The sequence below is a fragment of the Osmerus mordax genome, chromosome 13 (assembly GCF_038355195.1).
Source record: "Osmerus mordax isolate fOsmMor3 chromosome 13, fOsmMor3.pri, whole genome shotgun sequence".
Lineage (NCBI taxonomy): Eukaryota > Metazoa > Chordata > Actinopteri > Osmeriformes > Osmeridae > Osmerus > Osmerus mordax.
This window is the reverse complement of record NC_090062.1, coordinates 10487534-10503120: the sequence shown is the minus strand read 5'-3', so window position 1 is coordinate 10503120 and position 15587 is coordinate 10487534. Positions and strand designations below refer to the sequence as shown.

General features: G+C 46.3%; 2 protein-coding genes across 3 annotated transcripts; one reads left to right on the top strand and one right to left on the bottom strand.

The window, feature by feature from the left end:
- Positions 1-121: 121 nt before the first annotated feature.
- Positions 122-5820, bottom strand: fbxo3 (F-box protein 3). Of its 2 annotated transcripts, none has more exons than XM_067248503.1 (11): positions 5717-5820; positions 4866-4955; positions 4511-4674; positions 4234-4348; positions 3851-4055; positions 3463-3508; positions 3293-3377; positions 3082-3204; positions 2528-2643; positions 1851-2041; positions 122-1635 (listed from the first exon to the last, which is right to left on the bottom strand). In XM_067248503.1, exons 1-11 carry the CDS (start codon positions 5806-5808, stop codon positions 1504-1506), a joined length of 1359 nt encoding a protein of 452 aa, XP_067104604.1. In that variant the 5' UTR covers positions 5809-5820; the 3' UTR covers positions 122-1503. The 2 variants fall into 2 exon arrangements, with proteins under 2 accessions (XP_067104604.1, XP_067104605.1); XM_067248504.1 differs by having other exon boundaries at positions 1860-2041.
- Positions 5821-7508: 1688 nt separating this feature from the next.
- On the top strand, positions 7509-15064 carry syt13 (synaptotagmin XIII). The gene is made up of 6 exons (XM_067248741.1): positions 7509-7909; positions 8906-9149; positions 9293-9427; positions 11305-11612; positions 14285-14408; positions 14500-15064. Exons 1-6 carry the CDS (start codon positions 7736-7738, stop codon positions 14820-14822), a joined length of 1308 nt encoding a protein of 435 aa, XP_067104842.1. The 5' UTR covers positions 7509-7735; the 3' UTR covers positions 14823-15064.
- Positions 15065-15587: the final 523 nt, after the last annotated feature.

The window sequence follows — 15587 nt, the reverse complement described above, 5'->3', positions numbered from 1 at the left end:
CTGCCTTACATGAAGACATCTGCCAAATGAAATTTGTTATAGTATGAAGAAGTTAAGGAAAGCTTGATAAGGAAAATGATTAGGGGCCCCTCATTCAGCATAAAGTGTTTATTTACCCCAAACATACAAAAACAAAACACAAATTGGCAGTAAAAAAACAGTGACACTGAACAAATCAACTGAGGTTTGAAATTAGCATGGAGCAGAGCCAGACGCTCTATTGCACAACTTCCTTATAAATGCAGAAATGGAAAAATAAGCTTAAAATAATCACTTACCAAAATGAAACTCCCCTGCCCTCCCACCACACAGCAGAACTGAGGGCCTTATGCCTATAGAGACTTTATCATCTCTCAAATAATAATCATAGGTAACATACTGTCATTATACTGTCCCCCAGGTGAATATACAAAAAAAGATACCCCCCCCCCCCCCAAAGTGTGTAATGGTCTTGTCCAGAGTATGTCCATGTCCATTTGTGCAGTAATGTGCTGATGTGACATACCACTGTTGATGAGCTGACAGGTTTGGGACAACCTGAAAACATTGTCACTTCTACATGAGCCCTCGGAGGCACCTAATGCTCATTGGTCAAAAAGGGAGCGCATCCAATCAAAACACTCAAATCATCTCTATAACACTCTTACACATAATCACAATGTATTATATATGACACTGATAAACGACGTACATGAATGAATGACAGAGAGAAACCACATTCTTACTGTACCAGTATAGATCACTGCATCACCAGTCTACATTATAGAATACCAATCTACATTTGTTTAGAGTACACAACCCTGCAGTTGTTTAGGGTAATTGGGGGGATGACTATCCTGGTTCTGTCCTGTGGGCTAGCCTGTCTGACAGGGACACTGACTGCCACCAGATGATGGAGCTCAACTTGAGCTGCCCAACACTGGGACCTAGGTCAGGGTCACATCTGAACTTATATAAGGGGATATGAGAAGAGAAATTCCTGAATCCTGTTGTCCCCATAACAAGCAGGGACACAGGGAGAGTTGAGCAGGGACACAGGGCATCACCCAGTAGTGGCCAGCCGGGTGCTTAGACAATGGAGCTACAGAAAAAGAACTGACAACTGTGCTCTTCATGGCGGAGGGTTGGCGGTTCTCTGTGGGCCAGCACTCCAGATCTCTCCCTGGCTGAAACCAGAGAAGGTAAACAATGGAACCCTAACAGAACAGCCAATTACAATGCTCTGAGTATGCTAGATCTGCCAATCACTTAGTTCCTAGTATCTCCCAGGACTGGGATTGAAAAGTTCACACGGGGTCATGCATTTAGCTTTTTCTCTCTCTCCTTCCCACTCTCCCTCTCTCTTTCAGCCACCCAACTGCCATTACATACAGCTTAACAAATAATAAAAACAAATGTTTTAAATCTTCTGTAAATCGTAAGTCTTTTCTCTTGTGGCCTTGCCCCTTCTCCAGTCCAAAGGCAAGACGAGGGGGTGCAACCAGAGGACAAAAAGGAGCGTGGTCATATGTGTCGCGGGCAGCGACCTGCCTGATCGCCAATGTTGATGCCTCTCAGTTCGCCGTCGTCGTAGTCATCTGTGTCTGAGGAATTGTCTTCCCGGAAGGACGAGCGAGTCACGTCACTGGCTGAGCCCTGCGGAGGGGGGACGACAACGACGACAGTGCTTTATATCTAGTCTGTTTTCACCTCTTTTACCTTGTTTAACCTCCTGTGTTAACCCGCAACTGACAAAGCAGATCATCATTTGATGGAAGACAAATTACATCTGAGTACAATGAACCCATTAGGAAGACAGAACTGACCTTCCCCTTCCTCCCCCCTCCTCCAACCCTTCCTCCCTGACTTACCGAGCGTACCATTGACTCGCGGAAGGGCGGGCAGACCATGTGGAAGCGTGGGATGGAGACATGGAAGACCTCTTCCTTGTTCTTGAGGCGGTGGAAAGTGTAGTGGCCCTCCATGAACTCCGACGTGGTGGAGAAGGTGGTGCAGCTGGCATACTCGTGCACCTTCCCAGGGGTCATCACAGGGAACTCCCCTGCAGAGGCAGCAGATCAGGGGTTTGCTCAGTATTATTTGTGTGGCTGTTAGGCTAAGCCTCGGAACAGAGGGGGGAAGCATCACGTCATTTTAATTCAGCAATTCAATTGTTGTGCACAATGTGCAGGCACTAATGCAACAGTGCAGGGGTGTGTATGTGTGTGTGAGTGAGTAGGGTTCAGCGGGTCGTCAGTTTGAGTTGTTAACATCTGAGTCTGGTAATACAGGCTCGGAGGCTCCTGTTGCTCCTCCTCCCAGAGGGCAGAACATGCTAAGACCTCTGGGCAGGCAGTGCTTATGATAATTATCTTTCATAGCTTGGTACCAGTGATATGCTGGGAAGCCTTGACGACCTGCTGCATGGCTTCCTACGACCTGTTGCATGGTTAGTAACCTTATAGCCATGAGGGGAGTTAGCATCATTCGCATTGCAATTAGGTTAACCCCTAGCACTGAATATGATCCCATCAGCCGCAGGACTCACCAACGACACCAGGGCCACGGACCTCCTCCACATTGCCATTGGCGTTCGTGATCTTCCAGTAACGGCTGTCCAGCTGGCAGGCGCTTTCAGGCAAGGCCTCCTGGGACATCTCAATCCTGAGCAGGTCAGGATATGGGTTGGGGAAGGGGAGGGACAGAACATTGACATGATTCACATCAACATGTCAACTGTCAGGTGGCTGAGCGGTGAGGGAATCGGGCTAGTAATCCGAAGGTTGCCAGTTCGATTCCCGGTCAAGCCAACTGACGTTGTGTCCTTGGGCAAGGCACTTCACCCTACTTGCCTCGGGGGAATGTCCCTGTACTTACTGTAAGTCGCTCTGGATAAGAGCGTCTGCTAAAAATGACTAAATGTAACATGAGCAGTGGAATCTGAGGACAGATCAATGTACTTCCAAAGAGGCTATTTTTGTCACTAATATTTAGAATGGGTTCATCAAGCTAATTGATCTACCTTCCTGGGGTGTCAGAAGCCTCAGGAAGTAACTGATGCAAAATGGCAGGACAGGGCAAGGCTCATTGTGGGTAAGGTACCTGATCCGGTAGGTGAAGAAGAAATGAGGCGGGTGAACGGAGCTGAGCTCTGGGAGGAAGGAGGTGGACACCGACACAGTGATGTCACCCGTGGTGGCCACACATTGCTTGTCATGGACATACCTAAGGCAGTAACATAAAACACATTATTGACATTGTGAGAACAATGGCATAAGCAGCAGGAAATGACATACTATTATGACAACAGTACCGGAAGATCTGGTCGCGGATGATGGGGTACTCTCCTGTCACCACATTGTGGACATATGAGGTAAACCACTCTGTGAAGCTGGACCCTGAAGAATGAGAAAGGAAAAGTCACACATTGTCTGTAGTTGTATTGCAATACATTGATTAATTGAGTAGAAAAAGAGAACAGACCTGTGATAAACATGTCTATAGCTGACGGATCTTGTGCCATTTGATCCTGAAAAAGAGAAACACTCACTTCCATCAGTTCCCATGATCTCTCTTCCTCTAGTAAAACCCTGCCTGCAGTAGCAGGTGAGGAAGCAGAGTACTCTCCCTAGTGGTACAGGGAGGTACTGACCCAAACAGTAGACAGCCTCAGCCTAGCGGGTTCATAACTTTTACAGTAGGATCTTGAACCTGACAGCTGAGTTCTCAGGACACAGATATAATTCTAGTTCAAGAAATCAGAGACCGGGGTTACAACTGTGTCAAGAGCACAGAGCATCTACAAACCTTTTCTAAAAATAAGTTCTTATTGTAAATCGTAAAATCAAGAGGGTGGGCGACGGGGCCTTACTGGGCAGTGGTAGAAGATCTCGCTGCGGCCCCGGCCTTCTGTGGCCTCCAAGGCCATGTATTGGCTCAGGCCGGTGTGGAAGCAGAAGGTGAGTGGCAGACACTGCCTCATGCCCTTCCTCTGCTGGAAGCCCCCTGCGGCTGTCTCTATGTCCAGCAGGTCCTCTGACCTGTAGTGATTAGACAGGGCCATGCTGCCCATCAAACTACAAGAGGGGGGAATAAATGAAGGAGATAAAGAGAATAAATCAAATGAAACAGTAAGAAAAATATCTGGAAATAGATAAGCAGAGGGAGAAAAGACATTCTCATCTGTGTTCAGCTGTTCATACATGTCAAAGTACAAACAAGCAGTGCTGCCACACCAGCAGCCCTGCTACCCACCCAGGCACCACCAGCTTCTGGCCGTTGTGTATCCTGTAAGAGCAGCGGTAGTCAGTGGGAAGCTTGCAGCCAATCTGGGCTTCGATAGCATCTAGTTCCTCCTCCTTTGCACCCTCTGCCCAGGAGACAAACAGAGAGACTTTCACCGCCTTGCCAGAGATAAACAATTCAAAATGCACTTTTCATGCAGATTTTTAGCCATAAAGATTCTGATTAGTCTAGCTGGAGTCCTCATGCACGGTGTGTGTGTTCCAGGCCAGGCTGGAGGGAGTCTTACCCTTGAGTGAGGCAATCATCCTGGGACACCTCTGGTCCAAATAGGCCTTTAGTGCATCCCAGGCTCTCTTCAGGGTGATGTAGGGATCCATGTACCGACCCAGTTCAGCATAAAACTCCCGGAACAGATCCCTCCATGAGACAGATCGCTGGCTCCTGTCAGACCTGCTCAGTACACACGCATGAATGCACCCACACACAAACATCACAGGTGATGTGTAAGAATAATGTTGCAAAAAATGTCAGGTTAGGTACTAAGAAAACTGTCAAATGATCAGCACAACAATTTATACTTATATTTAGTAACTTAGTTGAGCTTAGTCCAGAAGGTGGATAGTTTAGTCTTATTTACTCACTCAGTTAGGAGCCAGTGTTTCAGACACAGTCCCTTCCATAGCGGGTTGTGACTTGACAGGTCGTTGAGACGACGACTGACAAAACTGCAGCTGATAAGAAAAATTAGATACCAGCAGAGACTAACTGGTTATGATCGAGTAATCTACTGTGTATGTTCCCACTGTACACTTCGGCCTCTCAGTAAGAGTTTGAAGTGCCTTCATGACTTTCAAGTTCAAATGTTTACGCTATTTACAGCACTGTCAACGACAAACTATCACAGTTACATGTCACGTATTAATTATTAATTCATTAATTTATTAAAAACAAATTCAGATTCTAATGGTTAATAGTTTAGACTGAGCGTTCTGATTACGGATGAGATTTTGGAAACTATTGTAACATTACATTACAATAAAGAAACCTTAGCCAGCAGAAACGGAAAGGTGATAATATCACAATTTATTTACTTTTTATTGGTAGCTTACAGGCAGATGCAAGTTAGCAAGCTGGCTAGTGTGGTGTTTAGCACTGCAGCAATGTTTTGACAGCTAGTCTAGCTGGAGCTTTACAGAGCTAACTGGTAAATTAACCTACAAAGACATTGTTACTCATTACATGCAAACTAGATCATTAAAATTGTATTTGAAGTATTGACCATTACAACACAATCGTAAGAGACATTCATCTTATATGGATAAGCTTTAAGTTTGTAAACAAAAAGTCTCCCAATACCACTGCCGCTACCTAGCTAGTTTGCTAGCACTGCTCAAGCGAAGTTACTACCTTGAACAACATGCACTATATGAACTAATATTAATGGCTTGACGATTACTTTGGGATATGCAACAAGCGATATTGACATACATACCTGATTAAGTCTCTGAAATCGAGAAATGACAAAATTAACAATAGAGGATCGGAGGGTAAATCGTTCAAGCTTAGCTCCACGGACGCTGCCATTTTGGAACCTGGAGTTTTGGCCCCAAAGTCCCACCCCATCTCTGTGTCAAAGGGGCGTTCCCGCACGCTTTCTTGTTATCAAATAGTCCCCACATGGAGATGGACACGAAAGGTTCGTGGTAGATATAGACTGCAAAGGGTGTTATGTCATATCTAGTTACAGATGTATGTTAACAAATGCCTTTATTTCCAGTTATGTGACATAAACAGGCAAGTTACTTCGACAGAGAAACACAGGAGAATAGAACATGATTAGTTTATAGATTACTGTTATTATCAATAGGTTCTCATATGGAACACCAGAAGATTCTTGTAGCATTCTGTACCTATATGATCTGTCTATTTACAACGAACACAGTGTGATGTTGACTGTCTCTTTCTTCCTCAAGATGGCATCAGAGATGAGGCTATGCTTTTTTAATGTTCAATCAACAAGCCTCGGCTCGACTGCAGTACAGAAACGCAAAAAAAGGCAATTTCATTGCCTTCACACAACACAGCAGTATAGCCATTGAACAGTACTATTTTAAAGAGACTATTTCGCCCTTAAGAAATTGTACTGCTTTGATCAGAAGCAACACATTGTGACAGACTAAAACAGTATAACTAGGATTACACTGAGGTGCAGAGGTCACCAAACAACCCAGTGCTACAGACAGCAGAGCCATCATGGTGACAGGCCAAATTGTTGTGCCAGATCTAGACCCCAGTCACAAATTCAAGGGGTTAAATTCAGGGAGGTCACCGTTGCCATGGAAATGCTGCATATCTCGATCTGAAGGGGGGGGGGGGGGGGGGGGCGACCCAAATATAGCAACAGGAGAAGGTCTTCCCCACCTAAGGAGTCCTGTAGACTAAAGCAAAACCAGAGTCCTCTTCTCTGACTGTTTGGATTAGCCCCTGCTGGGTGTTACACAGACACACATAGGCTACCTGGTTTTGTATCCCTAGCGCAGCATATGCTAAAGCTTCCCAGTGTGGAGCAGGGAGGAAAAAAGATGGTAAGGTGGAGAAGAGAGAGGCGGTACAGATGCAAGGATGTTGTAGAAGGGATTGAATGGTAAAGGGGAGGGATGGAGATAAATAGTTTTGGTCAAAACTCTCTTTTCAGGTGTAAAACTAACCACCCACGACATTGAACTGCAAGGTGGCTTTGCAGTATTTCTAGGGGGTGTGGATACAGGGATAGAGACAGAGAGGTGTTAGAAAGGAAGGGTTTGTTAGCGGACTGGTTTGTAGAGCAGGGCTCTCTCGTTTGACGTCATACTTTGGTCTCTGAGGGCATGGGAGAGAGGGAAGAAAGGGAAGGGGGGGGCGGCAAGATAGATAAAGATCAGAGAGGAAGAGCAGGCAGGGGGGCATCAATGAACAGCACTCATTCTGTCTAAACCAGTCAATCAAACAGCACACTGACACTCTTATCTCTCTCCTCTGCATTCCCTCTTCGCTCTACTTTCTCCTCCTCTCTCTTCCTCTTCTCTCCTCTCCCTCCCTTTTCACTGCTCCCCCTCCCTTCTTCTCACCACCGTCTCCCCTCCTCTTTTCCCTTCTCCCTCCCTTTCCGCTCCTGAATTGATGCAAGTATTAGAGCCAGTCTGCTGCTTTCTCACTCTGCTCCTCTTAGCAGAGAAGAACACACTCTCTCTCTCTGTAGAAGAGAGATACTGACCCTCTCTATACCTCTCTCTCTCTCTCTCCCTCAGTGGAATGCAAGGAGCCAATAGCAGAACTTGAACCTGGATGAGGACTCTGGTTCTCTCTTTAGGTGAAACCTATTGCTGGAATAGTGTTTCTATCTCCTGCAGGATCTTCTACGCACCATCCCAAACCCTCCAGTCACTATGCAGCCTGAGGAGCACTAACCTAGCTGTTCCGCACTTCCTCCTCCTCTTCGCCTGGCCTCCGGTGGTGGAGGTGGTTAACCAGGATGATCTTCTCCACGGCTGCCATACTGGGCGCCACAATGGGCACAGCCTCGGGCGTGCTCACTCTCTGTGGCCTCTCGCTCTTCTGCCGGTCCTGCCGAAGGAGCAAGCTGGAGGACGGAGACGATTGTGACCCTGAGAAGCCCACAGCAGGTGTGCTCACCTCCCTGCAACAGGTAAGCTGGTGCACCAGGTACTATACGAACATTGTTGCAAAAGATGACCCTCTGTCGAACAAATCCATATAGAACCGTTGTGGTTCCAGATAGAAACATGCTGAGCATTGCTTGTTTTTGGAACCCCAAACGGTTCTTTCCATGCTGAAAAGGGTTGCAGAACCTCTTCCCAGAGAATTATTATATTCTAAAGGATTAAACAATGGGAAAGGCACAGGCTTGGATGCCATTTAATCTTACTGTACATAGTAGGAATATAAATTATACTTAATGTCCTAAATGTATTGTAACATACACTAACTATTATGAGATAAGAGGCAGACAGACAGACAGGAGCGTTTGTGATTTGCAGGAAATCCTGGTGATAGGGGCATTAGACACAGCTGTTTAATGTTCAGTATTCTACAGCTAGAATACACATTCAGCATGGGAATCCTCCCAGCTGCATCTTTTTCACAGTTATTATGTTATTTTTTTGCTTAATATTGGCTGACTCATGAGTTGATAACTGTGTGTTGCCTGATTAGTGTCTCTTCACTTATAATCTGTCATGGATGAAAAAACAGATCAAATCAGTTAGGTTTGTCTCTCTCCTATTCATGTGTCTCTAATGAAGCTAAGGAGAGAAATTGCATCTGATTGTATTTCAGTTCTCCCCATTTCCTTTGCTTTGATACATGGTATGAATGGAAAGAGTTATGGAGGATAAAATAATGCAGGGTAGACACTATGTTGTGTACTTAGTTTTGTAGTGAACACACCTGCACATGAGACATATTCACCCTCACACCTGCATGTGTACATGCTCTTGTGAGAGAATCCCTAGGAAGAAACAACATCAACTCCTGTTATGCTGAATGTATGTTATTGGGAGAAACTAAACCTCCCAAATGTGATCAACCTGTCTCCTTCCTCTTTCTCCCTCCTCTTCCCTTTTGTACCCACTGCCCCCCCCCCCCATTCACCCCCCCCCCCCCCCCCCATTCACCTGTCCAGTTCAGAGTGGTGAAGTCCACAGAGTCCATACAGCCCCAGACTCTGCTGAAGTTCCCCAAGATCTACCAACCCAAACCTTCCGTCACCTGCCCTGAGGTCATCAACTACCCCGTCCCTGACCCAATCCCTGATTCCGCCCCAGGGGGGTCACAGCAACTCTCACATCCAGAACCCTCAAACCAGACAGATAAAGGTGGTAACCAAGCAACCGGCAGTTCTGATGTTGCCGTGGTCCCCAGGCAAGGTACATTTTTGCGTGATCTTTCATGTAATTCTCTCATGTCATCCACACACATATTGATGTGTTTGGTGGTCTGGATACCATGAATTATTTATTGCCCTGTTCCCAAAAGAAAGAGAGACTCATGTGCCTCCCCTTTCTTTCAGACTCTTGCGAGGAGCCTCAGTGTGCTGGCGAATCTGCCAATGACACAGTGGTGAGCTCCCTCTTGCATCCCAAGCTGCACTTCTCTCTAACCTATCACAGCCAGGCTCAGGAGCTGCACATCACAGTCATTGAAGGTGAGCCAATAACAGCAGCGTACTCTGGGGAGATAATGATTTTCCTCAAATCAGAGCAGTGTTTTAAAGACTTGGTAACCAGAGGGTATTGTCTTGAGTCACTAATGCTCCCTGGCTTGTTAGTAGAGACCCTGTCCAAACACTCACACACCATCACACATACACAAATACTCCAAAACGCTGGACAGAGAAGATCATAATAAGATGACACAGACTGTCACCAACACATATGTTTAAACATTTTCATGTTGGGAGTGAATTATAGAGTGACAAAGTGATGACGCACACATATACACAAGTGGGAGGCTTTGTCCACTGTAGACTATGCTATGCTGATGCATCGTCCATTGAAAAGGTCACAGATGCATCTATTTAGCTCTGAGTCTGCTGGGGAAGAGTGGAGGGTGTTGATGCTGGCAGGATGGCGAGCTGTCACCTGTGAGTATTCATGTGCTCTTTATGGGATATGCTAATGACATTCATGATAATTAAAGATAGCCAGAGCTTCTCTCACGACCAATCATGAGCTGCACACTCCACCTGCCATGGTTTGTTTAATATCTGCAGTGGACTCAATTACAGTTCATTAGCACATACTTAGACACACACCCCCACACTCGGCTAATTTAAATCCCAGGATCCCAGTTTGGTGCTGTCAGGTGCAGAGAGAAGTTAATCACGAGCAGAAATCCTTCACCACTAATTAATTATCAGACCAGGCACAGAAACATAGTGTTACATATCCATGAACAAATTATATAGTTTTGTAAACTGCAATGAACTGCTCATTTGGACTAGCACAAGAGGGCCCAACAAGCAGGCAGTGTGTGGGTTCGGTTGCTTCAGCCTTTTGAAGTGAAGCAGTAATAAATCACCAGGAAGTCTGTGAAGTGTTCCATTGTATGAAAAGCCGATCAACTCAGAGAAAGATGGCATGGTTGATCTGTGGCTTATTCTCTAAAGGCATTTTCATAGACCCAAATACTCCATTACAACTTGGGATATTGATAGCATTGATTGAATGCGTATAGTCTCAGAGGGGGATTATAGGCTACAGTGGTGTATACATTTATGCCTGTGAGCTGCTGAGCTAAGGTAATTGCATACAACGTAAGTGACGTAAAATGACAATTTACTGGCAGCTCTATAAATAAATGTGCTTTACTTACTAATTGATGGAAATATATTACGTACGAAATCACTGAAAAAAAGGCATGAGTAAAGGAGCAATACTGGTGGTATGCACCACTCTTCCTCCCAGTCCCAACACCTCCCACACCCATAACTTTCCTCCTCCCTCGCCTACTCCTTGAGCAACTTTGTGGAATCGACGCAAACACACCTAATAGGTGGCATGACAAATATGAAATAGCCTACCAGGAGCATTACTTATTTGTAGGGGTGTAACAATATATCGTGGAACAATATATCGCAATACAAAATGTTTACAATATGTATCGTAGAGTTATGGCAATATTTTTACAATTTGATGTCCGTTTGATCCTATTGGTTGAGCGCGCAACCTACTCTGCACCTGCTTGCATTCACAGAAATCGCTTGAACTGAGTTAACGAAATTGTATGTATAACACCGATTTATTTCTATTTTTATGTTTTCGAAATAAATCTGTTCATTGAATTTCAGTTTCATTTAACATTTTCTTCAAAATATTGTGATACGTATTGTATCGTACACCCAGTATCGTGATATGTATTGTATCGTGAGCTTAGTGTATCGTTACACCCCTACTTATTTGACAGCTGCATTACACAGGAGCGGGTTATAATTGTGACCATATAGTGTCCCCGTTCCTCTCTAACTGATTAGTCTCCCTTGGCCCCTATCTTATTTTTCTCTGTATCTACTTTCATACACAGCGGAGCGCGTGACTGCGTCTCAAGGTTCCGAGGGCTATGTCTCCGGTGTTCTGACATGTGCCTCGTTCCAGCGGGAGGCGCAGACGTCTCGTCGCCCATTGAGCAAGCGTGTCCGCTGGCAGGAGGGTCTGGTGTTTTCGGTGCCCGGCCCGGGGGGATGCCAGGGGGAGGGCGAGGTGGCACTGACTCTCCTCAGCTGTGACCGCTTCTCCCACCACGCCAACCTAGGCAGCATGCGCTTCAAGCTAGCGGACGTGGGCATGATGTCTGACTCAGATTGCTGGGTCGACCTGCAGCCTCCCAAACAGGTAAATCAATTTCCTCTGGGATTCTAGAGCTTCACTGAGGTCAACCTGCTTAATAAAGGTTCAGAAAAACGATGTTGTATTACCAACAACATATAGGCAACAGTGGATATAGCCTACTATTATATACACAGTCAAAACCTCACGTGCATTGGTCCACACACACCGGTCACAACTCTTGCCCTTCAAGGTATCCCCAAGACTATTCTGGTCCATTTCTGTTTATCATTTACATGCTTCCGCTCGGTATCATTCACCATAATGGTCTGTCAGACGCCAATTTCTTCTCTCACTCATTACTAAACAGAGCTACAGTAGTTTAACTGTAACAGTAGTCAGATGGCTGAGTGGTTAAGGAATCGGGCTAGTAATCAGAAGGTTGCTAGTTCAATTCCCGGCTATGCCAACCAAATGATGTTGTGTCCTTGGGCAAGGCACTTCACCCAACTTGCCTCGGGGGGAATGTCCCTGTACTTACTGTAAGTCGCTCTGGATAAGAGCGTCTGCTAAATGACTAAATGTAAATGTAAACAGTAGTATAACCGTTGTTAAGGATCATTGAGTCATCTGCATGGTTCCCCAAAAACACTAGACCGCAAACACATTGCCCAATACCCACACGTGACACTTGGGCTTGTCAGCAGGGTGCGAATTACGGGGGGCTTGGGGGGGTTTGACCCCCCTAATTAAGACTTGTATCCCCTCAAAAGAGGTAAAAACAAAAGGTTGGGGGGGTCGATACATTTATAAATCGTTCTTACCTGTAGTTGTAAATATTACTTTATACCCTGGAGAAGAAGTTGACCCCCCCGATTGTCAGTCACAGGCAAGGCTACTCATTACAACTTGACTAGCCTCTAATCTGAGTGCTTCTGTTTTTGGAGATAAGCGCTTCATATCACCATGGCTTCTGCTAATTGGATGCAGCTCTGACTTTTCAGGAAGTGTTGCCATGGCGTCCATCAAAGGAGTCACCTGAGAGGTGATTATACTGTCATATATGACTGCAGGACCGTTCTGCGGTTATCTGAAAATATGGAGTATCTTGCAGAAGAGAGAGCACAGTTCGACTCTACCCTGACCCTCCCTCACTTCCCCTTCTCTCCCTTATATCCCTGCTCTTGTGCAGTCCCTTTGTCTCTGTCATCTTTAGGCAGCACATTCTAACAGAAGCTCCCCTTCCCTGTCCCCTCTTTTTGTCATCCTCTCCCTCCTCTCCTCTCCCCTCCTTTCCTCCCCTATGTACGTCATTAGAGACCCTGGAGGGTAGTGTTCCTGTGTTCCAGGGAAGAGCAGGGAGGCCTGCCAGGAATCACGAACACGAAGGGAGGGAGAGAGAGGGTGGGGGGAGGGAGAGAGGGAGGGAGAGAGAGGGTGGGGGGAGGGAGGGAGGGAGGGAGAGAGAGGGTGGGGGGAGAGAGGGAGGGAGGGAGGGAGAGGGTGGGGGGAGGGAGGGAGGGTGGGGGGAGGGAGGGAGGGTGGGGGGAGGGAGGGAGGGAGAGAGAGAGAGAAAGGGTGGGGGGAGGGAAATAAGGAAGGGGGGAGGGAGGGAGGGAGGGAGAGAGAGGGTGGGGGGAGGGAGGGAAATAAGGAAGGGGGGAGGGAGGGAGGGAGAGAGAGAGAGGGTGGGGGGAGGGAGGGAAATAAGGAAGGGGGGAGGGAGGGAGGGAGGGAGGGAGGGAGGGAGGGAAAGAAGGGAGGGAAAGAAGGGAGGGAAAGAAGGGAGGGAAAGAAGGGAGGGAAAGAAGGGAGGGGAAGGTGGAATGTGATAAATAAAGCATGCTGGAGATAAAACATGAGATAGAGCGGAGGGCCGGAGGAGAGGGAAAAGTGCAGCTTGGAGGGTCGTGACGCGGAGGTGTGTGTGATTCCGGCTGTGACGCAGTTCTGCAGAACGAGGTTCATCAATAATGTATCAGACTGAGCTCATACAGAGATGTGATCTCTCCTTTGACTGCTCTCTCTCTTATGATCACAGATGGCCAGGGTACACATGGATTAATATAGAGGTTCTGGAGATTACATACATACTCATACACTCTAAGACACACACATACGCACACTTAGTTTTGGCAGCAGTGAGGAGGGATAATGATTTAGTTGTGTTAGTTGTCTCTGTACACCTGTTAAGATGCAGTTTTCATCTTCAGGAAGATGATGATGAGATCATATCAGAGATGATAAATGTGCTCTCCAGGCTGGAGGGGGAGTGGCTGAACACAGATCTGTATAACTAATCTTGCTCTTTTCATCTGTCTCTGAAAGGTCAGCTCACTATCAATCTAGGATCCAGACATCCTCCATACTGTCATTCTCTGTCTGAACCAGTCTCCTTGTAGTCAGAGCACAAGAGCATCTGGACATAAGAGGGATGTATAATGACAGTTATAATGATGATGACGGAAGTGATGAAGAAGGACTGAACTGACACACACAAACCAATCCTTTCATTTCCACAGTCGGACTGTGTCCTCAAATGATGATGACTGTAATCATGATGTATACCCTGTAATGTAATTGATGACAGCACAATGTCTTCATTGTGTTTCTCCTGATGTGTCTAGCCTATGCACCCAGTCCCTTTTAATGTGGACCAATTTAGAGTGCATTACAGTCCTACACTTGCAGGTGAATTAAATGCAATAACTACAGCTGCAGTTGTGTGGTGTGTCCAGCAGGAGGTGCTGTCTGCAGGGGAGCTCCTTTTGTCCATCACCTACCTGCCTGCAGCCAACAGACTAGGTGTGGTTGTCATGAAGGCAAGAGGACTGCCGTCTGACAAGCTTAAAGATTGCATAGGTACCGTACCACCACTGATTTACGCTCACATACGTAGGTAATTAGGTCGATTCTGATTTATAATCCTGAATGTGTTTTCTAACCATCCCAGACCTGTCAGTCAAGCTGACCCTGAAGCACCAGAGCACCAAGCTGAAGAAAAAGCAAACTCGGAGAGTGAAGCACAAGATGAACCCCGTCTGGAATGAGATGATGATGCTGGAAGTTCCCAGGGATCTCCTGACTAGGTCCAGTCTGGAACTGGAGGTCCTGAACCAGGCCGGGCAGGGCCAGGGCCCACCCCAGAACCAAGCCCAGTGCCTGGGTAGGTGTCAACTGGGCCTCCAGGCTTCCAGCACTGGCCTGCAACACTGGCAGCAGATGCTAGACAACCCCCGCAAGCAGATTGCTATGTGGCACCCCCTCAACACCTAGTAACCTGGAGAAAGCACTCTTACCTCACACACCCCTGACATAACCTCCTATATCCCCTTTATCTGAAACAAATACCAACTTACCCCCCCCCCACGTGGAACAAATACCCCTCTCTACACCCCCTCTCACATGGAACACATTTACCTCAATTACCTTCTACTCTTGATACATCCCCACTTCAACACCATAACACACCTAACTAACCCTCTATACCCTACGTGCTAAAATTATGAAACAAACACCTGTACCTATCAGCTACAGTACAATATGCTACCAGATTCTCTGTAGCCGGAACGTTTCCACTCAACCTGGACACCTGAGACAACCACAGCATGTCCACTGTACCGCATCACCTGTTCATCACTTTACTCCTAACCATACCATTCACTCATGCTGGTGTCATTCATCTTTGGTGGCACTTTCAAACATGGCCCTTTCATCAGAAAACGGAACTGTACAGAACAAACGGATGGACTTGTATAGACCTGGGTCATGACTGAATACAGTACTTAACACTTTATACATTTCAAGGCTGACATTTTATATGTTAGCCTGATCATTATCACAGTAGAATACATATGTATACTGTATTTATGTACTATTATCGGCTCTGATGTCTTTGCAGTAGAATCTGTGCGTTGTAGAAGTTTGGTAACTGATAGTCAGTAGATGCTGTAGAACTATCAACAATCAGCTATCCGCTAACTTAAACTTTTAACCACCTGTTGAATATCCACTGAGCTGCTTTTGATAACGTGATTGTAC